A 27,564-nucleotide genomic window follows, 5' to 3' on the forward strand; every position below is an offset into this window, starting at 1 on the left:
TGGTTCTCGTCGTTACGGAGGCGGCCGCGCAACAGGCGGGTTCCTTCCTTCCTCCTCTGTTTTGTTTTCCTCTCCTCCCTATTCAGCCAGACCACACCGATTACACAGTGCCTAATTTATTCACACCTATTCACAATTGCGGTGACACCATTCTGCCGTCGGGATGCGGCCTCTCCTCTCGGCATCCACGACCCGTCTGTCCAGTCCTTCTTGCCCGTCTCTCCTCTCTTCCCGGTCCTCCTTTCCAGCAGGCTCTCCCTCGTCCTTGCTTCCCCGCTGCTCCTTTCGGTCAGCTCTCTGGGAAGGCATCTTGAGCTGGTTCTCGTCGTTACGGAGGCGGCCGCGCAACAGGCATGTTCCTTCCTTCCTCCTCTATTTTGTTTTCCTCTCCTCCCTATTCAGCCAGACCACACCGATTACACAGTGCCTAATTTATTCACACCTATTCACAATTGCGGAGACACCACTCTGCCGTCGGGATGCGGCCTCTCGTCTCGGCATCCACGACCCGTCCGTCCAGTCCTTCTTGCCCGTCTCTCCTCTCTTCCCGGTCCTCCTTTCCAGCTCGCTCTCCCTCGTCCTTGCTTCCCCGCTGCTCCTTTCGGTCAGCTCTCTGGGAAGGCATCTTGAGCTGGTTGCCGTCTTTACGGAGGCTGCCGCGCAACAGGCGGGTTCCTTCCTTCCTCCTCTGTTTTGTTTTCCGCTCCTCCCTATTCAGCCAGACCACACCGATTACACAGTGCCTAATTTATTCACACCTATTCACAATTGCGGTGACACCATTCTGCCGTCGGGATGCGGCCTCTCCTCTCGGCATCCACGACCCGTCTGTCCAGTCCTTCTTGCCCGTCTCTCCTCTCTTCCCGGTCCTCCTTTCCAGCTCGCTCTCCCTCGTCCTTGCTTCCCCGCTGCTCCTTTCGGTCAGCTCTCTGGGAAGGCATCTTGAGCTGGTTGCCGTCGTTACGGAGGCTGCCGCGCAACAGGCGGGTTCCTTCCTTCCTCCTCTGTTTTGTTTTCCTCTCCTCCCTATTCAGCCAGACCACACCGATTACACAGTGCCTAATTTATTCACACCTATTCACAATTGCGGTGACACCATTCTGCCGTCGGGATGCGGCCTCTCGTCTCGGCATCCACGACCCGTCTGTCCAGTCATTCTTGCCCGTCTCTCCTCTCTTCCCGGTCCTCCTTTCCAGCTCGCTCTCCCTCGTCCTTGCTTCCCCGCTGCTCCCTTCGGTCAGCTCTCTGGGAAGGCATCTTGAGCTGGTTCTCGTCGTTACGGAGGCGGCCGCGCAGACCTTAGACTTATCGGACGATGCCCCCATAACTGCTGTTCGGGGGGGGGGAGCGGGGGGGGGGGAGCGGTGTCTCTCGTCCGTCGCCGCTGAGAGGCAAACGCACATATAGGAACACAAAGCGCCGGCTGTTTCTTGGGCGCCCCCAATCGCCCGAGTGTACAAGCACATAACCGCGGCGGCCGTTTCTTCCGGCTACGTTCGCATGCGATGCGGCCGCGCACCCGACAGGTACTATCAAAAATGTATTGGAAATAAAATTGTTTGAAGACTGACCAGTTTCCAGGAACAAGAAAAAGGTTAGAAGGCAGCTGTACGGGCTTATACAGCTGCCGGACCACTGGGCTACACGCTATTTCACCATGACATCAAACTTGCCAGACAGTTCGACTGCAAGCCGGGAATAAGCAATTGTGGGAACATCTGAGTGCTCTCCAGTGACTCAATCTAGTATAAGCGGACCGATGCATTGAGCAAGGAATCAAACATTTTCCTAAACTTTCCAACGACCCAGTTGAACATTCGGCGAGGGGCGGCGGAGGTGGCTGCTTAACTCTGACGCTCCCTACGCTCACAACGCACGGAAGCGATTAGACCGATTCACGAGACCTGTGGCCTTCAATGCTCTGTTTACGAGCGGCGGACGGCATCAATACGTTTATTCATTCTTTCACTATCTCTGTGAGCAACGCGGTCCCTCGATTTTCTCTGCCTGCTTCTTCCCTTTTTGAAGCGAAAGCTTCACTACGCCAGGTTTTCAAGAGGTTAGTGCAGTTCCGTTTATGACCGTTTATGACGTACGTCATGGTGGCACATACATGCCAAATCAAGATGGTGGGCCACTCCCCAAATCTCTCCGAGGTCAAGGTCGAAGTTTGAAGAGCTGGGACAACTTGCGATGCTATATGACGTTGACGTCATGTAAAAAGAATTTCAGTAAACAGGATCATGAATCATGTATATAGATACTCTACATGACAACGAGAGTGCAGCCACCGTCTGTGACGTCAATGAAGAGCCGTGTATATATACCAAGGGCGAGCCGGTCGGGGTAAAAACCGATTTTGCTTCTCACCAGGTTTAACCAAAGCTAAACCACAGATAATTTTTTCTCCTATGGCCAATCATCCCTTTGTTATCTTTATTTCTCGGCCGACCTTGCACGACCTTGCACGAGCTTCATGAACTCGACAACAGCTCGAAGTGGGCTTTTGTGTAAAGGCTCACGCTGTAACACGACTTGCCGCTGTAGGGATAAACAAAACGCGTAGCCTAATTAAAGAAGCATTAAAGGAACCCACGACACTGTAAACGAATATAAACGCAGACATTAATTCAGTGCTCTCCTCAGATGCAGGCATCTTTGGCGTCTTCACAATCGACAACGAAACGACACAGCGTGTTCTGTAATATTTGTAATATTGTAATATTTGTAATATTGTGCGAAAGTTTGCGCACACCTTTCTCACATGCAGGACACTCAGAGAAGGCATATATTTACCAGCGCCGGCTTCTCCGGATCCTTGAGAAGCGCTTTTTTGGCAGCATCGTAGAAGGAGCAGCATGGAATCTCAGCCGATGGATAGGGTGAGTGCACAACATGGTCTTCGATACTGGCCCGCATTTTAACCGTTGAAAGCCGATCTGTGCTGTGCAGGCAATTTTGGTGTGGCAACACTAGTTTTTTGCTGGCCTAGTCTGTACCTTCCAGAATCTGTGAAGTAGTTAAAAAGAAAGTGAAGTTGTCATGAACCACAATCACCATCAAAAGATGCGCGCATTAAATTTCGTTCGTAGAGAACTCTATTTTGACTACGTGACGACTAACAGCCTGCTGGCTAATTTAATCCTTTTTTTAGCTGAGTTCCTTTCTTATAGCATACCACTATTACACTCTATTCAAGAAGCATTCGTAAATCTTTTAATTTTCTCGGTCGGTATGTGCACAAGGTCCAAGGCAAAAGGGTTTGATAGTCACATATCCTACAATGGAAACATCATCTGCACTGCGGTAGCGAACTTCTCGACAAACATTTATTGCATTACAACGTTCTTGGCACAAGCTTCTAATAGTTTAACCATTTCATGGGGTCGTAGAGCAGCCAGTCAGTCACGACCGCATAAAGTAGAACGGCGGCGAAATCCTGGTGTCGAGCACGTGTGTTTTATCCTAGGGTTTTCAACAAGACAGGCTCGAACCCTGCCACTTTTTTTAGACGGAATCAAGCTGTCTTTCACGTGCGCCGGCAGCAAGAGTTAGGAAACAGACCCGCGCTTTTTCTTGAGTATGACCCAGTAGCGCATACCGCACCAAAATCACGGCCTGTATCTGTTCGCTTCATGAATCTCTTAAGCGCTACACTTGTAAAAAAGAGGAATGGAGGCTCCGTAGATTACATCATAATGTCTAAATTAGGTTTGCCGTCGACCTTTCCTATGATATGAAGTCATACCGCTACGGCTACGACAAGGCGAAGTCGTCATGTCAAGAATTACCAAAAAGAAAGAACTTATTATGCCTATATGGTTGGCAGTGCATTCCCACAGAGCTAACAAATTGTGCATGAAAAATGAAATACAAAATAGCGGCAAAAACTAGCTCACACGTACCGTTATAGCGCAGGGAAACTGACGAAGCGTTGCTCGCAGCAAAGCCAAGATGGCATCATTCTCGACACGACCTCGCATGTAGCTGCCTGGCTTGTTCTCAGGTGTATCGGACGCACTCACTACTATAAGATGTAGAGGGCCTCGGTTCCCTGAGATAAGATAATGGAGAGCTGCTGATGGCCACGGATCGCAGGCTAAACAACTGGCAGCAACTGCTTCAGCACGCAGTGAACTTAACCAGAGCGAACGCCACGCCGTGGCGTCCGCTTTTGAGTGAAATGGGTGTGTGGTAGAAGTGTTCTTCACTGAGATCTATATTAATCGATGATGTGCAAGTATGGGAGCGGCTCTTTTGGTAATGAGTCGTTGATGTGCGATAGCCCTTCCCCTGCCGCCCGGCCTATAAATTCTCAGTCGAGTGCCTGTGCTTGCTCGCTGCTAGAGCCAAGACGATACGTATATTGGGACGTGAACGGATATGAGGGGTCATATTCTGCAAGCTGTCTATTTTCCATAGTCCATTTTGCGTCCATTTGGCTCCCTCTCAGTCGACAGTCAGATACACTAGTGGCTTTCAAGCTTCTGTGAGAAGTGACCTGGCCATTGGGTGGTTGACGAACCGACTTCACTATTGCCTGCATATAGCAGCCAATGACAGTAAGTGGTAAGGTCCAGTCGCCTGGTGATGACAGAGCGCTGCGATGCATCTCGCGATTGGCTGCTACATGCAGCCAATGCATCGCATATCGCGGCCATTACCAAACAATAGAGGCCCGATCACAAAGCGCCCAATAGTCAACTCACTTGACAACCGTGTGTATATCTCAGTGAGCAATGACAGACAACCAAATGAAGTCAAAATGGGCAATAGAAACGAACAACTCATAGTATACGACAATACGATGGTTCTTCAGTATGTTTTGTACATGGGAAGTGAGTGTTCCGTATGTATAATCCCGAGAGGAAACCTTGGAGTCAGTGGCGACATGCTTTTGCTGTACTGTCATCACGGGGGCACGATACAGCCTGCAAGAAGGCGAGAGCGATAACCCCCTCTTCCGCCAACCGGCTCGAATTCAAAGCAAACGATGGCAGAGCTTGAATGGGCCGTCCTCGTTCGTGAGCATCGTTTACATGACCGACTTGTCAAAGTAGCTGGAGGCGTCATCTAGGACGTCGACGAATCGTTTCTAAGCGAGCGCGTAGGCGTCTGCACTCTTACCTGTCTTTTGTATCGGTGATGATCAGGATCCATGTTTGGAGGGAATGGATCCACCTCTATCTTCTCACGGATCGTGGGCGCCAAGGGCACTAGGAAATGCTATGCTGGGTGGTTGAATGGCGGGTACCCAAGGTGTTCAAGAAGAGCTCTGCCTGTGCGTGTTCTACAAAGCTGGGCAATTCGGCCGGCGTGCTGTGCTTCGTTCAGTTGCCGATTTAAGTGTGAATTCCTAGTGGGAGGAGGCACTGTGTTGAGGAGTACGGGGAAGTCTAGTGGCCGTATCGGCTGCCGGTAGCCGGACAGCATACAGAGGAGGAAAACATTTGATTACGGAAAAAGGTGTCGACTGAGCTTTTAGCGGTCGGATTATTAATACAAGACCCCAGTGTCCTTGGCCGACGAACGCACCCGCTGGATGGGCACTCATCTTTCCAAGGTAACGCTGGTCAGTTGTATTCTCACTGCTCGAGTGACATGTCCAGTGTCTGTAAATGTTGCGGTTTAGCCTAGCACCCTATAACATATGAGTGTCGGACTAGAGCTGTAGCAAGGGCAGGTGTTTTAGTATTTGGTGGGATGGATTTTATGGAATGTAGAATGGCTTAGAAAAGGATTTGTTTGACTTTGACGCCAGTCTTAGGCCTCCTCTGATGTTAGGCGCCTGTGTGGTGGCTGTTAAATGCGGCTGTCCAGCTGCTGGGTCTCATGTCGTTCTTAATACGTGTTTGGTGGGGGCACAAGGAGAGGGTAGACAACTCAGCTCGGTTTTTAAGATCGCGAAGTAAAGTGTTAACCTTCTCGTACTCGCGAGAACCTCATGTATTCGAGCCCACGTAATGCAATGATGCACATTGAGTCGTCGGCCTGTCCTGTGATCACGGCTGGCTTGTTTTGAGTCGGTGACCATGTCGGAAGGGTCACTTGAAGTGGGGTCTATTTATACAGGTTGATATAATACTGTCTTTTTTCAGCACGAAAGTATTTCGCAACAAAATTCCATCATGTCTTGAGTGCTTTGAGGGTTTTCGGGGATTTAGTATGCATGAATGTAAATATAATTGATCTCGTTTCTGGATAAAGCATAGCAATTAATAAGTTGTCCAGGGTTGCGACCTTTTTTATATGTTGTACAATTCTTCCCTGACGAACAGACAAAAAGATTCAGAAAATTTGTACAAGAATTTCCTATATGCTGCATTCGCATCACTTGCTGCGAACACATCCTTCCAGTTGACTGTGGTTACCCGGCCTGTAAATGTTCAGCGTTGCAGGATAACTCGGTAAGAGAATACGGAACGTGGTGGCTTTGTTATATTTTTAGGCTGATTCACTGACACAACTATCGGCCAGTGGCCGCTGACACTGTGAATTAACGCACAACCTCTATCGAGGGATGCATAAAAGTTATTCAAAAACACGACTTAATGTGTCGCTCACTGTGTCGTGAATCGTGCTACTGTTGTTTTTATATTCTGGCAGGAATGAGTGTTTTGGAACAAGAACAGTGCTTAAAATTCTAATTTTACACTGCTATCAACGAGCACTTCTAGGTTCAAGTCACCACCAAAAATTAATTGGTATTTTCTTGTGCTCAGATATCCTAAACATTAATAAAAAACAAGAAACAAGAGCACGTTTTTTCCAAGACTATGCACGTTTCTCAAAAACATATCCTGTAAATCCCGTATTGTAGCCACCTCTTAACCTACGAGTTAGATACACGCTGCTCAAAACCGACCTTAACTGACTGCAACCGAGATTTGCCAAATATTTTTTCTTCTAGGTGAAAAACTTTAAAGAAGAGCTCCTTCTCAATGCTTTCAGAAATTTCGCAACATCACGCCTGAGTAATAATAGAAAGCAAAATGCGCTTCTTGCTCGGCAACATATGCCACACGCTTGGACGTGCGCACAATGTAACTCCGATGATAATGCCCCGTCCAATGCAAAGTTACACGCGGGATTATATGGTTCCTTATAAAAAAAATTGTTTTCAGTGGGCTTATTGCTGGTAATAAAAATAGAATTTAAGAAAGTCGGTCCTTATGCACGCAATTTCGCGGCCGTTGCTGCAAACCAATGCATTTGTTCTTATTTTCTGTGACTCACTGTGAGAGAGATGCCAGCACTTTCCAGCACTCTGGATGCGCCTGCTGGAAACCTGCTTGTTGTCTTTGGTTTCCTCGCCGAGAATGCCACCTGGGTAAGAACGTTGCTGCGCCAAGCCGTGCTGGGCCTTGTCGACGAAAAAGCTGGCAAAATCGACCAATATCCAATGGTACAGAAGCGAGAAGTGAGAGAATGACGCTCTGCTAAGCCCTGCGCACGCAGTGCAAGCGGTGCCTGTCGCAACCGGACGCTCAGTTCATCGGCAGCTGCGGCGCCCGGACATGCTCCGAACTTTCCGCAAAACCGTGCACCGCTAATTGAGAGGAGTGGTCTGCCTGACACGGCGAATGCATCAACTCGACAGTTAGACGCGAGAAACAGAAAAAACTGCGAACCCCATCATGAAACGTGGACAACTTTCATATTTCTCTTATTGTATCTTTAAATGAAGAAGAAACCAGATACTGCTGTATAAAATAAAAGGTTCGGGTCCTCACCTTACCAGTTTCTTTAAAGGAGCGATTTCACTGAGGCTTTCTGTGTCCAAATTATTTGAAGGAATCTGAATATCTTTCAGGAAAAAAATTGTTTTTACTTTTATTTTCCTTTTGTGCGGAGGTTCAGCTGATTTTCTTGTTGTCGATTCAAACAGCCAGTTCTGTAAGAAACTGCTTCATGAAAAGATTCTTCAGGTGCAGGCTACTAAGCTTGCTCTGTTTTAGCCTAACGATGTTGGAGAAGTACGAAGAGCAGGTAGCAATGAAGCAAAACACGGACATAGAGAAGTACTAGAGAAGTGTAAAAATTTATTGTCTGAAAATATAATACTAAAGTAAGTAAAACAACTGGAAGCCGTTCCTTCATGCAAATGTTATGGACCTCGTATCCTGCAATGCTCAATTACATTGTGGGAATGTCATTCCAATCCATAGAAAAAATGCAGGAGTGTAAATCGTGCTACGCCTAGGCTACCCCATTGCAGGAATACATCCCTGCTGACCCGTGATTCTGCTTACCGAAGGCGTTATTGCTTTCTCTCATCTTCGTGGTAAAGATCTAGGATGAATCTTCCGAGGATGATGCTGTTGTCGGCGATCGGGGGCAATAGTTTTGGAAGGTTCCGCTGCTGTCGAAGTCTATGTGTAAGGTAATGGAAACGCATAGTGTGAAATTTTTGTAAGCGAGTCATAATGAACGTTCCATCTCGAGCGCCGGGTAATGGTGACTTTCGCGCCGCCAGTGGTGGTGGTGGTGTAAAAATTTATTGCTCTCAAAAGCGAAGTACATGGAGGTATGCATGAGTTAGTCCTTAAGTGTCTGACCCTTAAAAATTCTAGGTGTGGTGTCTAGTGGGCGTCCACAGCATCGTCGGTTGCTGCCCTGGCGCGCCTGACGAAAGCCTAAAGGGCATGCAGATGATAGCAGCCGAATAGGGTCGCCTCCCAGTCCTTTCGAGTGGGGTTGGGGTGAGGGGGAAAAGCAACCTGGGTTGGATGGGCAGACCCACACACACCATGTGGCCGATGTTCGAACACTTCTCCGCACAGTGCGGACAACTGCCCGTGAAGGAATGGTGAAAATGTTTTAGAGCTGCTGGGCCCAGCAGTGTGTTGGTATAGAGACGGAGTAGAAGCCGCTCCTCCGCCTTAGTTAGACCTTTACTCGAGTGAATGCGCATGCGATGCTTGGTCCCGACGAAACTGGCGCGCGCCCACCTCGCTCACACGCGGGACCGCCTGAAGTCCTCATGGCACATCTATTGTGGAGGGCCTTGTAGCGCACACTGCCTGCGCGCACGCCCTAGAAGCTCCTCCGGACAGCCGCTGCCTGGTGTTGCAACAATCTCCTTTGGGACGCCTTGTATGTCTGCCTTCGGAATGTCGCCGCAATCGTCATCTGGGCACTACGGAGCTAATCGAGGCTCTACTATTATATTGCAAGATTTCGCTAAGCGAGTGATTTGCTAGCAATAACACATTCTAAAATGTCTACGTTATGCGCATTATGTGAGGAGTGTGTGATTTGCATGCGATGTCCGGTGGGGGGAGTTCACTCTGCACAATGCCTTAAGGCCTTGTTCCAGCAGAAGTTTGTTAATGCAACACAAGTGTTTGCTTCAAGGGCTCGCGCGAGATGATTGTCCCAGTCCGCGTGAACGTGTTCGTTATCTGTGCACTACGTAGATAATCGAGGCTATGGTGTTTCATTTCGCCACACCGGTAGGAAAGTGGTTTGCAGGTAATAGGACCGGCCACGACGGACGCTTTGCTAGGGTTGTTGAAGGGGAATGTTGGTCTGCAGTAAAAATTGATTTTATGGTATTTTCAGGTCACGCCGATGTTTTGGTTGTGTGCTCAGACACTGCGCAGAGAAAAAACAAATTAGACGGCTGGCTGCGAATGAAAAGCTTTGATTAGTTGGCTACGACATGCATAAGCTTTACACTCTGACTTATGCCGGGAGGGCACACTCTTGCATTGGACCTTAGATGAAGGTTAGGTGTGTCACTACACTTCTTCATGCAACATTGTGTTGCTGAGAAAAATTCGTTGCGAAACGGGTCAATGTTTCCCCGCAACAAGTGAACTCTTCATATCCAAGCACAAATTGTCTCCGTTATCAGCAAGACTAACTGATGTACAGAGTTGCACAGATATCACGGCTCCAGCACAGCTGTCCTAGTTCATTGCTTTCGCCGCAATAGGGTGGAAACAATAGCAGCAGTCTGGCGCTAATATATGCCTGTAAGTAGCAATGGCATCAAGGAGCATTTATATGATATAAGACATTCTTAATTATCATTTGTCACCTAATCATCATCCACTTATCTACGCTCAGCACGGCGGTGCTGAGGAAAAGAAAGGAGTCAAGAAGGAAGAGGGTTTTTTTCTGTCTCAGACCTGAAGAAGTAATCATGACCATTTTCGTTGTTGATTCTGACAGGAAAAACAAGGCAAAGTAAATGTACTTTAATTTCACGCACAAACTAGCCGATCATGATCATAATGAAAGCAGACGGAAAGGGTAACCGAGCGTCCTTAATGGCCAAAGAACTAACCAAAGTTGGCGCAAGCGTCTTCATAGAACCGTGCTCTCTGAGAAGGTCTCTAGTTCTGCAAGTCTTGGCTATCAGTACTTGAAACGAATGTCGGCGCTGCCTAACCTCAGGAATTTTCGCGCGATTTTGCCTTCACAATCAGCTACTTGTGCTAGAAGCTAGTAATGTCGAGTTCTTGTATTGCATTTTCGGCCTTTTGTAAATGTAAAAATCAAAAGATGGTTAAACACCTGTAGTAATGCTGATTGACGGCTAAAGCTGGACCAGAATTTGCTCTTCCAATTGTTGCATAATCTCCAAATTCTCCTGCCATGCATAAGTATGTTCCGACTTCGCTTTAAATTTAGGGGCCTCGACGATTGCGGTATGGTGTTAGAAATGTGCTGGCGCCAACTTGAGGATCTTTTCGTGCAAAGCGTTTACGGGCACCGTCACAAGAGCGTTCGGTGTATGCTCGATCCGCTGTAGTGGCTCTCGCTGGCCGTAAATTTGCTGTGTTCGGAGCAGGATGCTCTGCCTCGGCTGCGATTTCTGGGCCCTCACAGTGCGACCTATGTGACATCTCCCAGCTGACTACGTTTTATAACAGCTACGTAGATAATGCGAACGTTGCGCAGGATGCCACACCAGCAGGTCATTTCAGGATGTAATTTTGAGCTGCGTTCGCAGTGTGTAGCGGGACCGTTTTTTCGACCTGGTTCTCCATTCGCGACTTATTATAAATTGTACACACCTCCAACCAAGAACTTTAGACTTAAATCCGACGTTTCGCAGCCGGCTCGGCTTCTTCTTCAGGGGTGAGTGAGGTGGTAGCTAGCGTCAGTAAGTACGCATGGAGGAGAGCAGGAGGTCAAAATAACAAAAGCTGTGATACAAAAGGCGTAAGGGAGGGGAGGGGGGAGGAGCTAAGGTTGTGAGTCGTGTTGTCGGACTGTGGGGAGGCGGTGAATGGCGACTTTTTTTTTTGAGTTGCAGAGAGATTTCTCTGGGCATATACTGAGGGCAGTTGAGGTTGTTCGAAGTAGTTTGGATGTGCCAGGAGTCGAGTAGGAACCTTTTTTTGGTTATTTGTCTAGGTTCCGAGGATGCTGGTTTAGTCGAAGTTGATTCTGTGGTCTGAGCTGATTCTGTAAATGAACCAGTAATGAAGCATGCAAGGTAAGATACAAGCCTTCGTTTACGAACGAAGTTGCGTATTGTGTTTTCGTAGAAATTACAGAGAGGCCAAGGTTAGTTCGGGAGTTGGTTCTAGGATGACAAGCTGCACGAGTGTACTGTGGACACGGGCGAAGAAAAGGTATCTGATATGTAATTTTATTGTTTCTGTCGTTTCGTCAAAAAAGTAGGGTTTGGGATCGATATGAAGCGTCCTATAGCGGAGTGAAAATTGAGCAGATGTTTCTTTTGCGAACGCAGCCAAGTGCTTGTGCATATTTTGAACGCGGCTGGAAAAATATTATGATGTCTCTGGAATATATCCAGATAACCCAATGAATCTAAAGGTGTGTGAAGGTTGAATGTTATGTTTCGATTATCTGAGGACGTATCGAGAGCTCGAGAAGTTATCCGCATTTGCCAAACTCGAGTATTTCAGCATGGTACCCCAGGTGGATTTTTCTTCTTTCTCTCATCATATCTACACGTTGGAAAAAACACTGAATTATTTTAATCTAGCATGATTACATTAAGTTCAAAATCAGTCGGAAACATGTGCACAATGGAGACTGCCTCACGAAGAATCTGCGACGTAACTTGAGAATCGGAATGAGGCCTCATAGACTGGATCCACACACTTGAAAGGAACATTTTCATTCTTGGCCAAAAAGACCAAAGAATTACGAGTAAGCTTACTGCACACCATTTAGTGAACACATTTTAGTCTTCAACAACTGCGAGGTAGAGTAATATGTTGCTCAGATGGGCTGAGATATGGTTGAAGAGAAAATAATGGATATGTTTGGTGACAAATGCTTGTTCTATAGACACGTAGTTTTTTACTGAAAGAGCTTGTGTACGTACTGTCATGTTGGCTTCTTCCTCCAAGAGGAGTGTGGACACATTTGTTTGTGTAAATTTACTCACTGGTTGAATTAGAAATAAAGAGTTAGAATTTTTGCCTTGCTGTGCATCTTTTATACTTTTTCTCCAATGCGGCCGGAATGTGCAAAAAGAGAAATGCGGTTACAACGAATCGTAATCGCCACCCTTTCATAGTCGCACTAATGAAACCGAGAGGTTTCAGTTGAGTTCGAATAAAATCTTATGATAATGATTTAGTTGTGAGAAAGAAGGTATATTTTTTTCTACAAAGCGCTTCTACTCGTGCATGCTTTTACAAGTGCGTTGCGGATGACTTTTCCAGTGTCTGTCCTTAGCAGGGATTCGAAGAAATACACCCCTCCGTAACGATGTTTATGCACAGCTAGATTATCTGTAAAGAGATAAGAAAAGTGCAAAAAACTTACTACAAATTTCAGCACTACCGGGGATTCTTGCTGTGATCATTAAGTAGTATGTCTCTTGCAGACAGCCAGCCAAAATCTAAGTAAATGATGTACTGCTTGTTTGACTCGGCAAAAGTTTTTCTTGTTCATGCAAATCAGAAATAACAGTCAAACGACGCTGTCGTCAGCTTCTAAACTTCCTTCCAGCGAAGTGGAAGGCAAACCCCTCAAGGCACCATTTCCAGACCTGTGTGCTTGGCTCAACAAAACCTCATAATTATTTTTTAAAAATAACAGCGCGGAAAACGGGGAGTTCAAGGGTAGAAAACATAGGACAAGCGCTGTCTCTCAACTGAAGTTTAATCACAGGAAACAGGCAAATATAAGAAACAGGCAACAACCGAACAACAAAACGACAAGGCACGTGCAATATGATGGGACAAGATATCGTTTTGAATCTCATAATTATGCCTTGAAGCCATCACCTCGCTACTAAAGCTTCTATTTTATTTCACCCAACACTGCAAGACAATGTACGCTACAATTTATAATGGTCGTATTGTCATATGGGACGTCGCAGTAATACTTGCATCTTCGATCACCGTGCAAGCTCTACATTTTCGTTGCTCAGAATGACACGGGTGTTCACTGACTCCTAAAGTGAAAAATCAATGTGCGAAGAAGCAAGGCTAGATGTGCCAAAATTATTCTTAGTACTGTGTTGCATGAACCTCTCAATATATCAACTTTTTATCAGAGGAATCCAGAAAATTCTCGAACTTACGTGCCGCGCATAAAAACGAGTGTTCAGCCCTCTCGTGACCGGTCACCTTAATTTCAGTCTTGTAAATAGACCGATGTTCACTGCTCTTATCCTTGGCCCGACTCGGTCTCAGCGAGCTTGAGAGACCAGGCTTCTCGCTCGGTCCATGACTAAACTCAGGGTCCACTCCCGCAGTCACTTCTCTGGAACAAAGCCTTAAGCCCGCGTTTGATTTTCGCAGCTTCTTTCCAAAGCTCGAAAGCCTAAATAGTTCTCACAAAAAACGGACACAAAAAGCATATACTCACGAGCAGAGACATATAGTAACCAGCCACTTCACGCTTACCCGCTACAGTCGCCTTGATCTTTTTGGCAAGATTTTCAGTGTCACACTTGCTTCCGCTGTGGTCCTTTAGGACGATGACAGCAGCAGGGGCCTCTCCGTGCTGGGCACTGGGCAATCCCACGATAACCACATCGGATATGAGATCCGAGTGCTCCTCCAGGATCAGTTCTTCGAGTTCCGCGGGAACAACTTGGTTATCCATGCACTTGATCATTTCCTTCAGCCGCTGGACGATGTAAAGGCGGCCATTTTCATCGTAGTATCCAGCATCTTCTGCGTTGCATCGGTCCACGACCGTGACAAACGAGTATTGCTCTCTTTGAATTGCAAGGTAATGACCATTTTTGCAAAGCCCGAAGAGCTGACAATGAACTCTAATGTATCCACTGGCGGGAAACAAGACTGATGCTGCTCGAAGGTTTTAAGCTCCCACTTTTATTCAGCTTTTCATAAGAGCTGAAGTTCAAACGTATGTATTGAGGGTAATTCACGTGTGTAGCCGGCACCATTTCTCATCTACTCTACGTAAATAGGAGTGGACGCACGAAACAGAAAGGAGCCAAAGCGGAGTTCGCTGTCCTCTAGAGCACTCGTTTTTATAAAAGAATGTGTGCTAGACGAGAATTTATTCCATATTTACTTTTAAATAAGACAATTTTTGGATAGAGGGTTGTATCATAATTTTCATTACGTTTCCAATGTGCAGTTCATACAGCATTGTTGTAGATACCAGGTGTTGGTTAAATTTTTACTGATCTCTATTTTAAGTTCTGCGAGTGATTCGTCGGTGCGGTTTTTGCAGATGGATTGTACAGCAAGGCGAACAATATGTACCTGATTGAGCTCAGTTTGTTAGACAATTGACTAAAATTAACTGATCAGATATTTAGCGATAATTTTAGGAAAAATATTATTTTTGAAAATTTATGAAAATTGAAGGTCGTCATCATAAAAGCTGAGTCAAGTTTTGAAATCTTCTTTATCGGCAAAGAAGTTAGAAATATTTAGCATCAAACTTACGCATTTTTACCTCATTAATTCGACTTCCCGCAATGAATGTTTATAAAATGGAGTCTTCGGAATTTTAGTAAATACGGAAGTCATTGGTCTATTATGTGCTGTAGAAGCACTTAATTGGATTTCTGCGAAAGTACTACGTCTAGAGACGCAATCTGAAAATAGTGCATTATAGGAAGCCAACTTTACGAGCTATAAAATGTTCATTTTTGACGTTAAATATTCAGAATTGCATTGCCGATAAGGAAAATTTAAAAGTATAGACTCAGCTTCTATGTTGACGGCATTCAATCTGTTAATATAACGTTGGACCTTGAAATAAAAATTAAAAAATTTGGTTTGGTTTATGGGGTTGCACGTCCCAAAGCGACTCACGCTATGAGGGACGTCGTATTGAAGGTCTCCGAAAATTTGAACATCACCTGAGGATTTTTAACTTGCACTGACATCGCGCAGAACACGGGCCTCTACAATTTCGCATCCATCGAAATTCAACCGCCACGGCCGGGAACGTACCCACGTCTTTCGGGTCAGCAGCCGAGCGCCATAACCACTGAACCACCGTGGCGGCGTAAAAGTTGATTAGTTATTTTAGTTATTCATTGCTAATTCACTGAGCTCTATAACGTAGATAATATCTGCCAAATTATTCCTGGCGCACAAAAAATACGCCGACAGACAGAGAACAGACCACAAAGCGCCGTTGAGAAAGAAAGCGCGCGCAGAACTGGTAACGGATTTGATCAGGACGAACTAGAAAGCTAGTTTATTACACATAACAAATTTATTTTCTCTCTGTCTTCTTCTTTTTTTGTGCGACGTGAATCATTTGGCATGTGTGACCAACTAGCCCGCCAGTTCGTCCTGAGATAATATCCGCCTTGCTCTACAATCCACCTGCACAGACCGCACCGACCTATCTCTCGCAGGGTTCGTAAAAACGATCTGTAAACAGTTAAAAAAAGGCCCGGCTTATTAATTAATTGAATATAAGTCAAAGCAAGTTTACAACTTCTGGTAGTGCATTGGCACTCAGAGCCAGTCATAATCTGGTAAGGACGCCCATACGCGACGTCAGCCAAAACACACAACAAGTTCGGCAGTGTTCGCAAAAAAAAACAACGCCACAATGAAGAAAATATCTGTCCTCTATACTCTCCCACCCCCCGCCCACTTCTTCGAAAAACAAACAGAAAAGCCATGTGAAGGGTAAGAAGACTTTTTTCAGCCTAGTAAGATTTTCTAGCCTTTTTAGCCACTCCTGATCAATGTTTACACGTGAAAAGGAGTAGTGTTGAAGTTCAAACACTTGGCTACATTATGGAGGAAAGAGCCCTGTAACTAACTAGAGGAATAATTACAGCATATTATAATAACATTCAGTAGTAATCTCGCTTGCGTGGAAAAACTTTGTGCAGGAAAATTGTCTCTCGCGGCTAAATTCCGCCGCATCAATCTCAATTTTACTTTAAAATACCAGTATCGAGAAGTTTTGATCTCAAACTTCATGCCCTGAAAGTCAATCTCTACAGCTTCGACGAGTTCGATTCACTCCACTTTCTTAAGCCGTTCAACTCCCGCCAAACACCTTTAGTTTTAACTGCGTACTTGAAAGTACACCAATTAGAAACAGTTATTGAATACCCCGATCGAGTAGCCAGAGGAGGCAAGTGAGACACACCCTTGTGAAATACTTGGAAATTTGCTCTTGCCATCATAAACAGGGCGAAACTGTTGGAAAAGAAATGGAAGAATTTATGAAGAGTCTCGTGTGCTCTGGGAATGCAGTAATAGGGTGGCAAGGCGGGTAATGGGAAGCGGTGAGAGTAGCCTTGTTACTTTCTTTAGTAAGGACGGTAGCCTGAAATAGAGGAACCTATTTCTGTCCTAGTAACAGCAAATTTGATCATTCACTTTTGCCCAGCACTTATCGCCGCAGAGGAAAGCTCACTGCACCTGACTTGCACCAGCCATCCTTCTCAAATACTTCAGCAGTCTCCTTTGGCTTCTTGTAGTACTCCTTGAATACCGTTGGTGCACGAAAGCATACCTCGCCTGTCTGATTTGGGCCAAGTTTTTTCCTCGTCACGATATCGACAACCTGCGTGAAAAGTCAAAGTTACTTGGAAAAAGACATGTGTAATATTCCCTACGCATAAAATACCGGTGCGTGCGGTGAATGTCATCAGCCAGAAGAAAAACCTTGAATGCCCTTTGAGCGCCCGAAGGCCTCACACAGTTAAGATCTCGGACTGCTCACACGAGTATGAACAAACAGAATCAAACGGGCGGAATAATCCTGCACTATTATAAGCGCAATATGCGGTGTTGAACTGCCACTCTCAGATACGATCGTTCTTGCACTATTTTTGAAGACATCAAGCAACCTTAGCTAGTGCATGTAGAGCGAGCTACATTGTCTATTATACAATTAAAGTAAAAGCAAATTTAAGAATAATGTATGCAGTATGAAAACGGCGTGAGCATCGCGGACAGAAAAATCACAAATGCCAAGACAGGTACCTGTCGCCAATTAACCGGCTGGACCAAACAAGTGTTTTCCTTGAATATTGGATGGCACTCTAGCTAGGACTGCCAGTCCAGCAGTGTTGAATAAAAGACAAAATAAAAACAGGATAGAGAGAAAGTATATTCTACCGGCTTCTTCGGTATGACCTACATACCCTGTCGGGAGTACATAATGCTATGCCGCTTATGTCTCCCGCTAAAGTGTAGGGAAAGAACCACAACGGAAGATTGTCGGTGCAGAAGCTTGTTTCAAAATAAAGTTATAGCTGCACACAAAACATAAATGTACCGAAATATCAGTTTTAAAGGGACACATACTACTTCAGTTCCCATGTTCTGGAAATTTATTCCTTCATAAACACGTCACCAACCGAGGGGCCTATGAGTTATTTGACTCCATTTTATTCCCAACTTGAACTGGTATTTCTCGCGTCATGTTGGTAAAATATTCTCTGATGTTAGAGTCCGCTTTTAGTTAACCCTAATTTATATTTCAATTCCAATGGTGTGTTTGGTTTATTTTCACGATCAAAATGTGAAACAAGCAAACAATAAACATTATGCAGACAGTAAAAGTGACCGCTATTTTTTATCAACCTCGTAAACGAAGGAAACATGGCAAAAGATTCAACGCAGTCTGGGTTGGACCACCACAACAATCGTTTAAATTTCCCGCGAACTAGCCACGCGGAGTTTACCGTTGCGCCTGATCGGCTCTGTACACCTTTGGGTTTCTTACTATTAACTAGAGGGAAAGCTGGCGCCCCGCCTATGGGATTTTGCATGGGGCTTCCTCGAGACCACCTGTACCAACAAGGGCGCTCTAAGCATCATGGGGCGGAGAGCTACCGACTGCAGAACCACAACTTTCGGCCAAAAAGTAATGAAAAAGCAAACGTTGTTCTGTTATCAAGAATGTCTTAGCATTCAATATCCTGTCAATAAATTGCAACAAACGAGCTGAAAAGCATGTAAATAAATGTTTGCCCAAAATAAGCGGTGTCTTGCTCTCCTATTGGCCAAGCATTGGAGACAACAAAAGCCATTATTTAGTGCTTAACAGGCACTTTTTTAAGAAGAAATATGTTTTTGAAAAAACAATGTCGCTTCAACACTTTAAAAGGTTTTTTAATGAAATTCAAAAAAAACAGAAACCATTTATTTGCGTCGTGTGCTGTTGCGTTTTCGACACTATGGCTTTTGTGCACTACGTTTGCGCCAAAGTCGTCTGCGCCGTGAACGGAACGGGACATCTCAGTAACGCCACTCTCTGTTCCTGAAAAAAAAAAACCGACTGTCCCGCACCAAGTAGCTCATCGCCCCATGATGCTTTGAGCGCCGATGGTGTCCCAGGTGCTGCGCCGCCAGCTTTCCCTCTAGTTAATAGTAAGAAACTCTATGCTGTACACATTGGCGGTAACTAGAGACCAGACAATTAAGCAGGCCGTCTCCTTTTCTGACTGAAAACTACTCACTGAGTATTGTCCCGGCATCGTCGGAAGCATATTCGGAAGCATATTTGTAAGTGTGATGCCGCAAGGTAGAGTCTCGTTCGAACCGCAGTGGAGCGCACACACCTGCAATCTTGGCCACCTTCCAGACTCAAGCCATTCATTACGGCCGCTGTTGTGGGATGCCATCGTCCAGCGCAGCTTCTTTTCCGCAGAGTAGCTTTCGCGGGCGACCGTCTTTAGACGTACCTTCACTGCGGCCCTGCTCGCGATGGCTGCTTCGACGGATCACCTCTGTCCCGTCGGGCTACTACACAACACCTCGACGGCCACGGTGTGCCGCTACGTTCCACCTGCATCGCTCGTTCCTGCTGGTTGGTCCAAGGAAGGAGCGTTGAGTGTCCCCTTTTGAGTGTTTTCGTTGAGTGTCCTCATTGAGCGTCTCCGTTGAGAGTTGAGGGTGCCCGTATTACGGCTTTCCGTACTTCCTCAAACACAACCGCGCGCCGTTCGGACTGCTGATCCGCGCGCTCCGGCAATGCGGCGCAGCGCTGCAGTGACGGTAGGTGTCTGTGGTGGTTGGTGCGTTCAGTGCCAGCCACAGTGATGTTTTTAGCTACAGGGTATGAAGTGGCTGCTGTGCGTGCCGGGGACGCAATGTCCGCGGACGTGTCCACCAGACTGGCACCTCGGATGCTCAAAGCTCCTATTGCTACCAAAACGTTCCGGTGGATAACTCTTCTGCCGCTTGTGGTCAGGCTCACCGTCACCGTGTCGCTGCGGACGTAGCAAGCAGTTGCCCGTCCTTAGACGACCTACCGCCTTGGATTAGGCTACCCGGAGCCTCCGTTGATATCTGCACCATGGCTCTTTCCTCCATCATACCCATCCTCCTCCTGTTCGTCAAAAATGTGCTACTGTAATGTTTACTATATGCACAGAGGAAAAAATCATAAGGCGCGGATCAAACCTGTCCAAAATAAATTTGATGGTTCAGCGCAATTTTGTGTGCGTGTCCTCTCTGTGTACCCGTCCGCAAACGCTGCGATTCCATAATGTTTGATTAGCAACAGTAGTAACCTGTACCTAAATGATCTTCCCAGAAACCCTCTTCAACCCAAATAGTCATGAATGTAGATGGCACAAACCTGTTCTTTTCAACAGCATCTCTACTTCATTTAGAGAAATTAGTTATTGATTACGTAAATAACCTTTCTTACTGATTGCATATAAATTATTTAAAATGAAATGTAACTAAAACAAGATATGTTATATTTAAATGCATAAACAATCCAGTTCGGTGCTAATAATGTAATACTGTACCGCAACACACGATTACACGAGGTCGGTGCCCAAAAATTCTTGGGGGTATTGTTCCAAACTTATATGTGCTGGGACATGCATGCAAATAAATTAGCTGCAGAAATAAGAAAAACTGCGGGTTGCATATACACGATAAGTAAACTTATTCCTTGATGGTTAAAATAAACATTGAATTATGCACTTTTCTTCTCCAGGTTATTATATTGTCTACTATTGTGGGGATCATCTACAATGCAGATCTACAACAAATTCCTGGTGTTGCAAAAATAATTTTAAAATATTTGAGAACGATCAAGGAAAACTATGCGACCTTTGAACAGGCGAGCTCTTTATTAAACATGCGATGCTTCCTGCCGCCCAATTATTCTACTACCAATTATTACAACATAATGCCACAGTACCAATCTATCCCGTGGCGTCATTCAGCGGCCGAACTGTTTTAGCTAGGACTTTGCATGCCTTGCTCATTCTAGGGGCTAGAGCATTGTCATCTTCCTCGCTCGACGCCCTGTCTTTCTCGCCCAGCAAATCTAGTTAAACCTGCTCTGTGCTTCGACTGTTTATCGGCGACATATTTGGTGGAGCCGCTGGATAACGTCCCATGTACTCTGACTACGAGGACACTTTTGACGCATGTTCTCCACGCGTGTACTCAACACCCGTCTACAGGGCGAGCCGCCGTCTGCGAGGCCTACAACCGGTAATCGGCCAACTGACAGCGCCGGTAAGGGCCATGACATCCACCTCGGCTACCCAGACGACTCAGCATTCCCGGAATGCCCCGCCTTTCGTCCTTCACACACCTCGGTAGCCGCCACCATTCCGCGGGGAGAGGTTCGAGGACGTCGAAGACTAATTGGCCTGCTTTGACCTATTGGCGGGATTCAATGAGTGCGACGGCGAGCGCATATTGCGCAACGTCTACTTTGCGCTGCAGAACTCGGCCAAAACGTGGTTTGAAAACCACGAAGTTTCCTTTACCACCTGGGAGGCTTTCCTTCGAAAGCTGCTAGCGACTTTTACCAGCAGCGAAAGAAAAGATAAAGCTGAAATCGCCCTGCACTCGAGATTATAGCAGCCGAACGAGATTTTCGCGATGTTCATAGAGGACATGACGCGACTGTTCAATCGGGTCGACCCTGCTACTCCCGAATCCAAAAAGCCACGCCACTAAATGCGCGGCGTAAAAGAGCAGCTGTTTCCCAGACTGGCCCGTGACCCGCCAAGAAGAGTGTCCGACTTCACAAAGGAGGCAACGTGTATCGAGCGGTTTCTGCCGGGACGAGGCCCGCACTACGGACGTCAGGGTACTGTAGCAGCCGCTTCCCAGTACACGCCTACGTCGCTACCCGCCGAGGAGCTTCGGGAGCTTGTCAGAAGCCTTGTGCGCGAGGAACTGGCGAAACTTCGCTTTGAAGCTCCACATGTCAGCGTCGCTGCCGTAACGGACGTAGTCCGCGAAGAAGTCCAACGAGTTGGGCATCCACCCCCAGCTCCACACCCGGCGCCCTCCGTTATGACGTACAGCGACGCCCTACAAATTCCCGGGCCAGCGATGCGAGCCTTTTTACCTGTCGCTCCTTTTCCACCTCTGCAGTATCGATTCGCAACAGTACCCTCCGTGCAGCAGGAGTCCAGGCCCCGCATGAGCAAAGAGCACGTGCAGCGTACGCCAAACAGTCGGCCGCTATGTTACCACTGCGGGGAGCCCGGCCACTTCCGCCGTCACTGCTCCTACCGTAGAATGGGTTTAGCGGGGTGTTTACCTGACGCACCTCGGCCGCGCTATGATGAACGACCACGGGATATCGAGCAGTACCTGGATGATAACCTGCAGTCCTCGTCCTTGCAGTGACGCCAGTCCCGATCGCCATCCCCAAAGCGGCTCTCTTCGCCTCGCCGCCCGTCATCCTCTGGACAGTTCAGAGGTACGTCCCCACGTCGGGAAAACTGAATACGGCGTCGTCCGGGGGTAAGTCCGCCGCGACTGGACCGAGTAAAGAGCCTCCACCTGACGATTCGCCGCGACGCTCCGACCCACAACGACCTGACCCGACGACCTCGACGACGTGCTGCGACCGGCTGGTCTCCGCCGAAATTCCGGTATCCGCCAACAACCACGACGTTACAGCACTCGTGGATACCGGTGCCTATTTTTCTGTAATGAGCAGACGGTTAGCCACGGCCCTGAAGAAGGCTCTCACTCCTTGGTCTGGGCCGCAGATCCGTACAGCTCGTGGCCACGTGGTAACTCAATCGATATCCGCACTTCGCGAATCTAGATCCGCGGTGTTACTTTCCCTGGTTGTTTAGCTAGATTACCCGAGTGCTCCAAGGACCTCATACTCGGTTTGAATTTCCTTCAGGAGAATGATGCCGTTAGCAACCTTCAGAAGCTAATCGTGTCATTTTCCACCCAAGGCCCTGTCGACGACGATACCGAGCCGCGCAGGGCTAAGATATGCGCCTGTGACGACCACGTATTGATCCGGTCAAGAGCCAGCATGTTTGTTACTGTAGAGTGCGATTACAGCCTTAGCACTCGTGGGATCGCTGAAATCAACATCTCGCTGCTCCTGGGTTGGCAAGTCTGTGTAGCTTGCGAAATTATTGGATTGAACAGTGGGAAAACCGAACTTCTGGTTACCAATTTTGGTTCTGTACCTCAGTATTTGCCTGGCAAAACAGCGGTGGCTTATTTCGAAGAACTTTGCGAATTCGCGGGAACGCACGCGTTGTCCGAAATCTCGGCATCCGTGGAAGCACCGACCACTCAAATAAAAACCGACATGAACCCAAACCTCCGGTCTAAACAGAAACTCTGTCTGGAGAGCATTATCGAATCTTTCCGCGACTGTTTTGCCTCGCGCTCCGAGGTTAGGCAGACTCCGCTCACAGAGCACCGCATTATAGTTGATGCAAGCCAGTGACCGTTATGTCAGCCGCCTAATCGAATCTCTTCGAAGGAACGTGATGCCATTCGCCGACAAGTTCAAGAAATGCTCCAGGACGTGATGCAGCCGACGACAAGCCCGTGGGCATCGTCTGTTGTTCTAGTGGCGAAGAAAGATGGAACCCTACGGTTCAGTGTTGATTACAGACGTCTAAACTGTCACCAAAAAAGACGTTTATCCTCTACCGCGCATTGATGACTCCTTGGACCGGCTGCGCCGCGCCACGCACTTCTCGTCGCTAGATTTACGCAGTGGCTATATGCAAATCGAGGTGGAGGAACGCGACTTGGAAAAGACCGTCTATATTACACTGGATGGTCTGTACGAATTCCGGGTGCTTTCTTTCGTCCTGTGTTCTGCTCTTGCCGCCTTCCAGCGGATGATGGACACCGTGCTTGCCGATCTAAAATGGCAGTCCTGCCTCGTGTACCTGGATGACGTAGTCATCTTCACCGCCACGTTCGAAGAGCACGTAAGGCGCCTGCGTGCTGTGTTCGCAGCAATTCGTTCGGTCGGTCTTTCCATGAAGCCCGAAAAGTGACACTTTGCTTTCCAGGAGTTGAAGTTTACCGGCCACACCGTGAGCGCTAAGGGAGTCAGCCCTGAACCCGATAACACTGCCGTCCTGACTGCTTTTCCTGTGCCCACCGATAAGCGCCGTGTGCGCCGCTTTCTGCGTCTCTGCGCCTATTATCGGCGCTTTGTGCCCAACTTCTCCCAGATCGCTGAGCCCCTCACCCGCCTCACGAAAGATGCTGAACCGTTCTTCTGGGGCCATGGGCAACAAGAGGCCTTCGAAGACCTCCGCACTCGTCTCCAAAGTACGCCCATCCTTGGCCACTTCCACGGGCTAGCCGACACTCAACTGCACACAGACGCCAGCAACATCGGCCTTGGTGCGGTCCTTGTGCAGTGGCAGGTTGGTCTCGAACGCAGCATCGCATACGCAAGCCGCACCTTGTCACGTTCGGAGGCAAACTATTCCACCGCTGAAAAAGAATGCCTGGCAATAGTGTGGGCAGTGCCCAAATTTCGCCCGTATTTACATGGCCGCCCTATTAGAGTCGTCAGCGATCACTATTCGTTGCGTTGGCTGCCGAACCTCAAAAGATCCCTCGGGACGGCTTGCACGCTGGAGTTTTCGCCTTCAAGACTTCGATGTCACAATCGTTTATAAGTCCGGTAGGAAGCACAGTGTAGCCGACTGTCTGTCTCGTGCTCCTATCGAGGACAACCGAGCTGATACTCACGCCGATTCTGTCTTTCTCAGCGCCATCTCGACGTCCTTTCACGCTCAACACCAAAGCGACGACGGTAAACTACGGCCTCTCATTGAGTATCTTGAAGGAAGCGCTGAGTCACCCCCGCGAATCTTCTCACGTGCACTGTCGTCATTCTGTTTGCGCCATGAAGTTCTGCATAACAAAAACTACAACCCGCGGGAACCTGCCGATATGCTCGTCGTACCTGCGTCCTCGCACGACGAAGTCCTGCAGGCATGCCAAGATGACCCATCTTTTTATCAGCTGGGTTTTTCCTGCACTTTGGCGCGGATACGCCAAAAGTACTACTGGCCCAGGGTTGCTGCAATTGTCCAGCGTTACGTCCGAACTTGCCGCGAGGGCCAGCGTCGCAAGACGCCGCCGACTAGGCCAGCCGGCCTACTGCAGCCTATTGATCTGCCTCAAGTCGCCTTCCATCAAGCAGGCATAGACTTGCTCGGCCCATTTACAGAGTTCTCGCTGGGTAACCGCTACATTGTGGTCGCCACCGACTACCTCAGCCGGTACTATCAAACTAATGCTCTCCCTCGTGGTACCGCAGAAGAAACTGCGAACTTTTTCGCTCAAAATATTGTGCTTCGTCACGGTGCACCCATCATTGTTGTAACTGACAGGGGAACGGCGTTCACCTCCGTCCTTACGCAGAAGGTTATGCGCCTTAGTGGCACAAGTCACCACAAGACAATCGCTTACTACCCTCAAACGAACGGACTCACTGAACGGCTCAACATGACGATCGCCGACATGATTTCCATGTACGTGGACGTCGACCAACGGAACTGGGACACCATACTCTCTCACTTCACATTTGCTTATAATACTGCTCTACAAGAAATGATGCACTTCACTCCATTTCGTTTAGTGCATGGTCGCAAAGCCACAAACGTGCTGGACGCCATGGTGCTCCCGACTAGCAGCACCTCGACTTGTACTTATGGGTGCTGCCCAATTTGTTCGTCACGCCGAGGCAGCCCGCCAACTCGCCCGACAGCGCATCCGGCACCAGCAAGCCCACGATGCTCGCCGCTATAGCATCCGCCACAGAGCTGTTAGTTACCATCACGGCGAACAAGTCTGGGTTTGGAGCCCAATCCGCATGCGTGGGCGCTCCGAAAGCTTCTGCGCCGATATTTTGGCCCCTACGAGGTACTCCGCCAAGTCAATGAGGTGAACTATGAAGTTCTCCTCAAGGGAACAGTTCGCTCCTCTATACGGCCTACCTCTGAAGTTGTCCATGTCGCACGGATGAAGCAGTTCCACGCCCGCTAGCGCTTCAGACACGTCTACACCAGCCCCAGACAAATGCGGCGTCCATTGTCTTCCTGCTTCTCATTGCTGCGGCACCGAGTCGTTTCCTTATGAGACGGGGAGTAATGCCACAGTACCAATCTACTCGGTGGCGCCATACCACGGCCGAGCTATTTTAGCTTGGAATTGTCATGCCTTGAGCATTCTAGGGGCTAGAGGATTGTCATCTTTCTCGCTCGAGCGCCCTGCTGACATTCTCTCCCAGCAAGTCCTGCTAAACCTGGTCTGTGCTTCGACAGTTTATCGGTGACAATATTAATAAGAATAAATGGCACAACAGTACAACCGATCTTTTTAAATCAAAGTACACCATGAGCAAACAAAGAAGAAGAATACCGGTCACCAAAAAGAACTATGGAAGACAGAGCCTCCACTTCCATGTTCCTTACTTGTTAAATACCGTAGAGGGCGAGGTTTAATGACAACAACCCGTGCTTAATAAATGTGTGAAAACCTATTTTTTTGAGTAAACCCGTTTCGTTGTCATAATGCCGTTGTGTGTTATCGTTTCTGGCCAGCCAAAATATAAACTCCTTGTATTATCCTTTACAAGCTGTATGTATGTTTAGGTATATCGGTGTTGTATGTGCAGATGCATAACCATTATTGTAAGTAGTGTTTTTGCACTTATTACCTACATTTGTAACGTTATGCTTATTTTTGGTTCGACCACAAATATATATGTATGTGTGTAAACATTGTACCCATTATTTTTGTGACCAGTGTGCACTGAATGCCGAACGTTGCTATATGAGGCAGGAGCCTCTGTCAACCCATGTGCCTTCAGCTCCTGCTCCATTTTCTCTGGAGAGAAAGAAAATTAAATAAATAAATAATAAACAAAATCCTAGAGGTTGCTTCTCAACACCTAGTATGGGCTCCTCTAATGAAGTAATAAATAGTCCCGTTCTGAGTGGGATGAATTCTGTTTTGACGGAATAATGTCTAATTGCCATCAAAGAATGCGCTAGATGACAAGCGATTCAGTGCTCATCCGGCCAGCTGCTATGTTCGGTAGTACCGTGTTCTGTGTACACGGGGTAAAAGCATTTGGATGTAGCTATTGGGGTGTCATAGACTCCTCCGCAACTTGTAGAGAAGAAACAAGCGTATGAAAAAGCACACTTCTCGCTGTTAGGCTTTCCCGGGCGCTTACTTTGATCTGCGTCCGCGGAGCGTGAAAGCCGACGTCGGTCCCACTGGCAGCGTGGATGGAGGGAGAGCAGAGGATACCCATAGACTCGGTCAAGCCGTACCCGTTTACCACCCACTTCAAGTCGGGGAACACGGCCTGCAAGCTCTTACGGCTGCTCTCAGTGAGCATGCTGCCGCCGGTGCCGATGCGCCGCACGCCTGCTAGGCGGATTCCGGTCTTCTGCATTTCTGCCACCAACGAGGCTAAGTGTGCAGGCAGTAGAGTCAGAGATATCACCGAGAATGAAAGATGCCATGTCAGGCTCACAAGTACCAATCTATGAAGGTGAAATGCAGATATCGCGATGAGAAACGATAACTGAGGAGGCCCAAGAACGCCAGAGACAAACGAGTTTATTATATTTAGGGAAATCTTTCAGAAGCGTCAGTCGTAGTTGCAATGCCGTTCATTTGCTCGAACAGGAGAAAACAGTGCCACTATGGAAACGCGAAATTGATAACATGCACGGGGAACAAACTACTAGAACCACGAAGCAAATGTCCGCATGTTTTCAGCTGCGGCTGTGCGTGAGGGGTGGCAGAAAGAATAAGTGGGAAAAGGGAGGCGATGGGAAATGCAAGTTATATTTGGTCTAAGAAGGAAGGAACGGGGCTTATTTTTTCTAGGGTGTTTAAAGTCTAATTAAGACTCGTTTTG

General features: G+C 47.5%; 2 protein-coding genes across 2 annotated transcripts in view; both read right to left on the minus strand.

Annotated features, from left to right (window-relative positions):
* The window catches only part of LOC144099356 (uncharacterized), a 48,047-nt gene extending 40,722 nt beyond the window's left edge, over nucleotides 1–7,325 (minus strand). Inside the window, exons 1-2 of the mRNA XM_077632585.1 lie at nucleotides 7,237–7,325; nucleotides 2,797–3,009 (exon numbers count right to left, since the gene is read on the minus strand). Coding sequence (XP_077488711.1) covers nucleotides 2,797–2,919 — 123 coding nt within the window. The 5' untranslated portion in view covers nucleotides 2,920–3,009; nucleotides 7,237–7,325. The remainder of the gene's footprint in view (nucleotides 1–2,796; nucleotides 3,010–7,236) is intronic.
* A 967-nt stretch (nucleotides 7,326–8,292) lies between these two features.
* On the minus strand, nucleotides 8,293–27,093 carry LOC144097862 (luciferin 4-monooxygenase-like). Its single transcript, XM_077630473.1, has 4 exons — nucleotides 26,869–27,093; nucleotides 16,821–16,965; nucleotides 13,848–14,120; nucleotides 8,293–8,372 (listed from the first exon to the last, which is right to left on the minus strand). Exons 1-4 carry the CDS (start codon nucleotides 27,091–27,093, stop codon nucleotides 8,293–8,295), a joined length of 723 nt encoding a protein of 240 aa, XP_077486599.1.
* Nucleotides 27,094–27,564: the final 471 nt, after the last annotated feature.

Source organism: Amblyomma americanum, chromosome 7 (assembly GCF_052857255.1).
Source record: "Amblyomma americanum isolate KBUSLIRL-KWMA chromosome 7, ASM5285725v1, whole genome shotgun sequence".
In the NCBI taxonomy this organism is placed as follows: Eukaryota; Metazoa; Arthropoda; class Arachnida; order Ixodida; family Ixodidae; genus Amblyomma; species Amblyomma americanum.

Coding starts and splice junctions, on each gene's coding strand:
- LOC144097862 (XM_077630473.1), bottom strand. CDS start 27,093: ATGCAGAAGACCGGAATCCGCCTAGCAGGCGTGCGGCGCATCGGCACC. Junction 16,966..26,868: donor CTCCGCGGACGCAGATCAAA/GTAAGCGCCCGG, acceptor CTTTTCACGCAG/GTTGTCGATATCGTGACGAG. Junction 14,121..16,820: donor GGATGGCTGGTGCAAGTCAG/GTGCAGTGAGCT, acceptor GATGCAACGCAG/AAGATGCTGGATACTACGAT.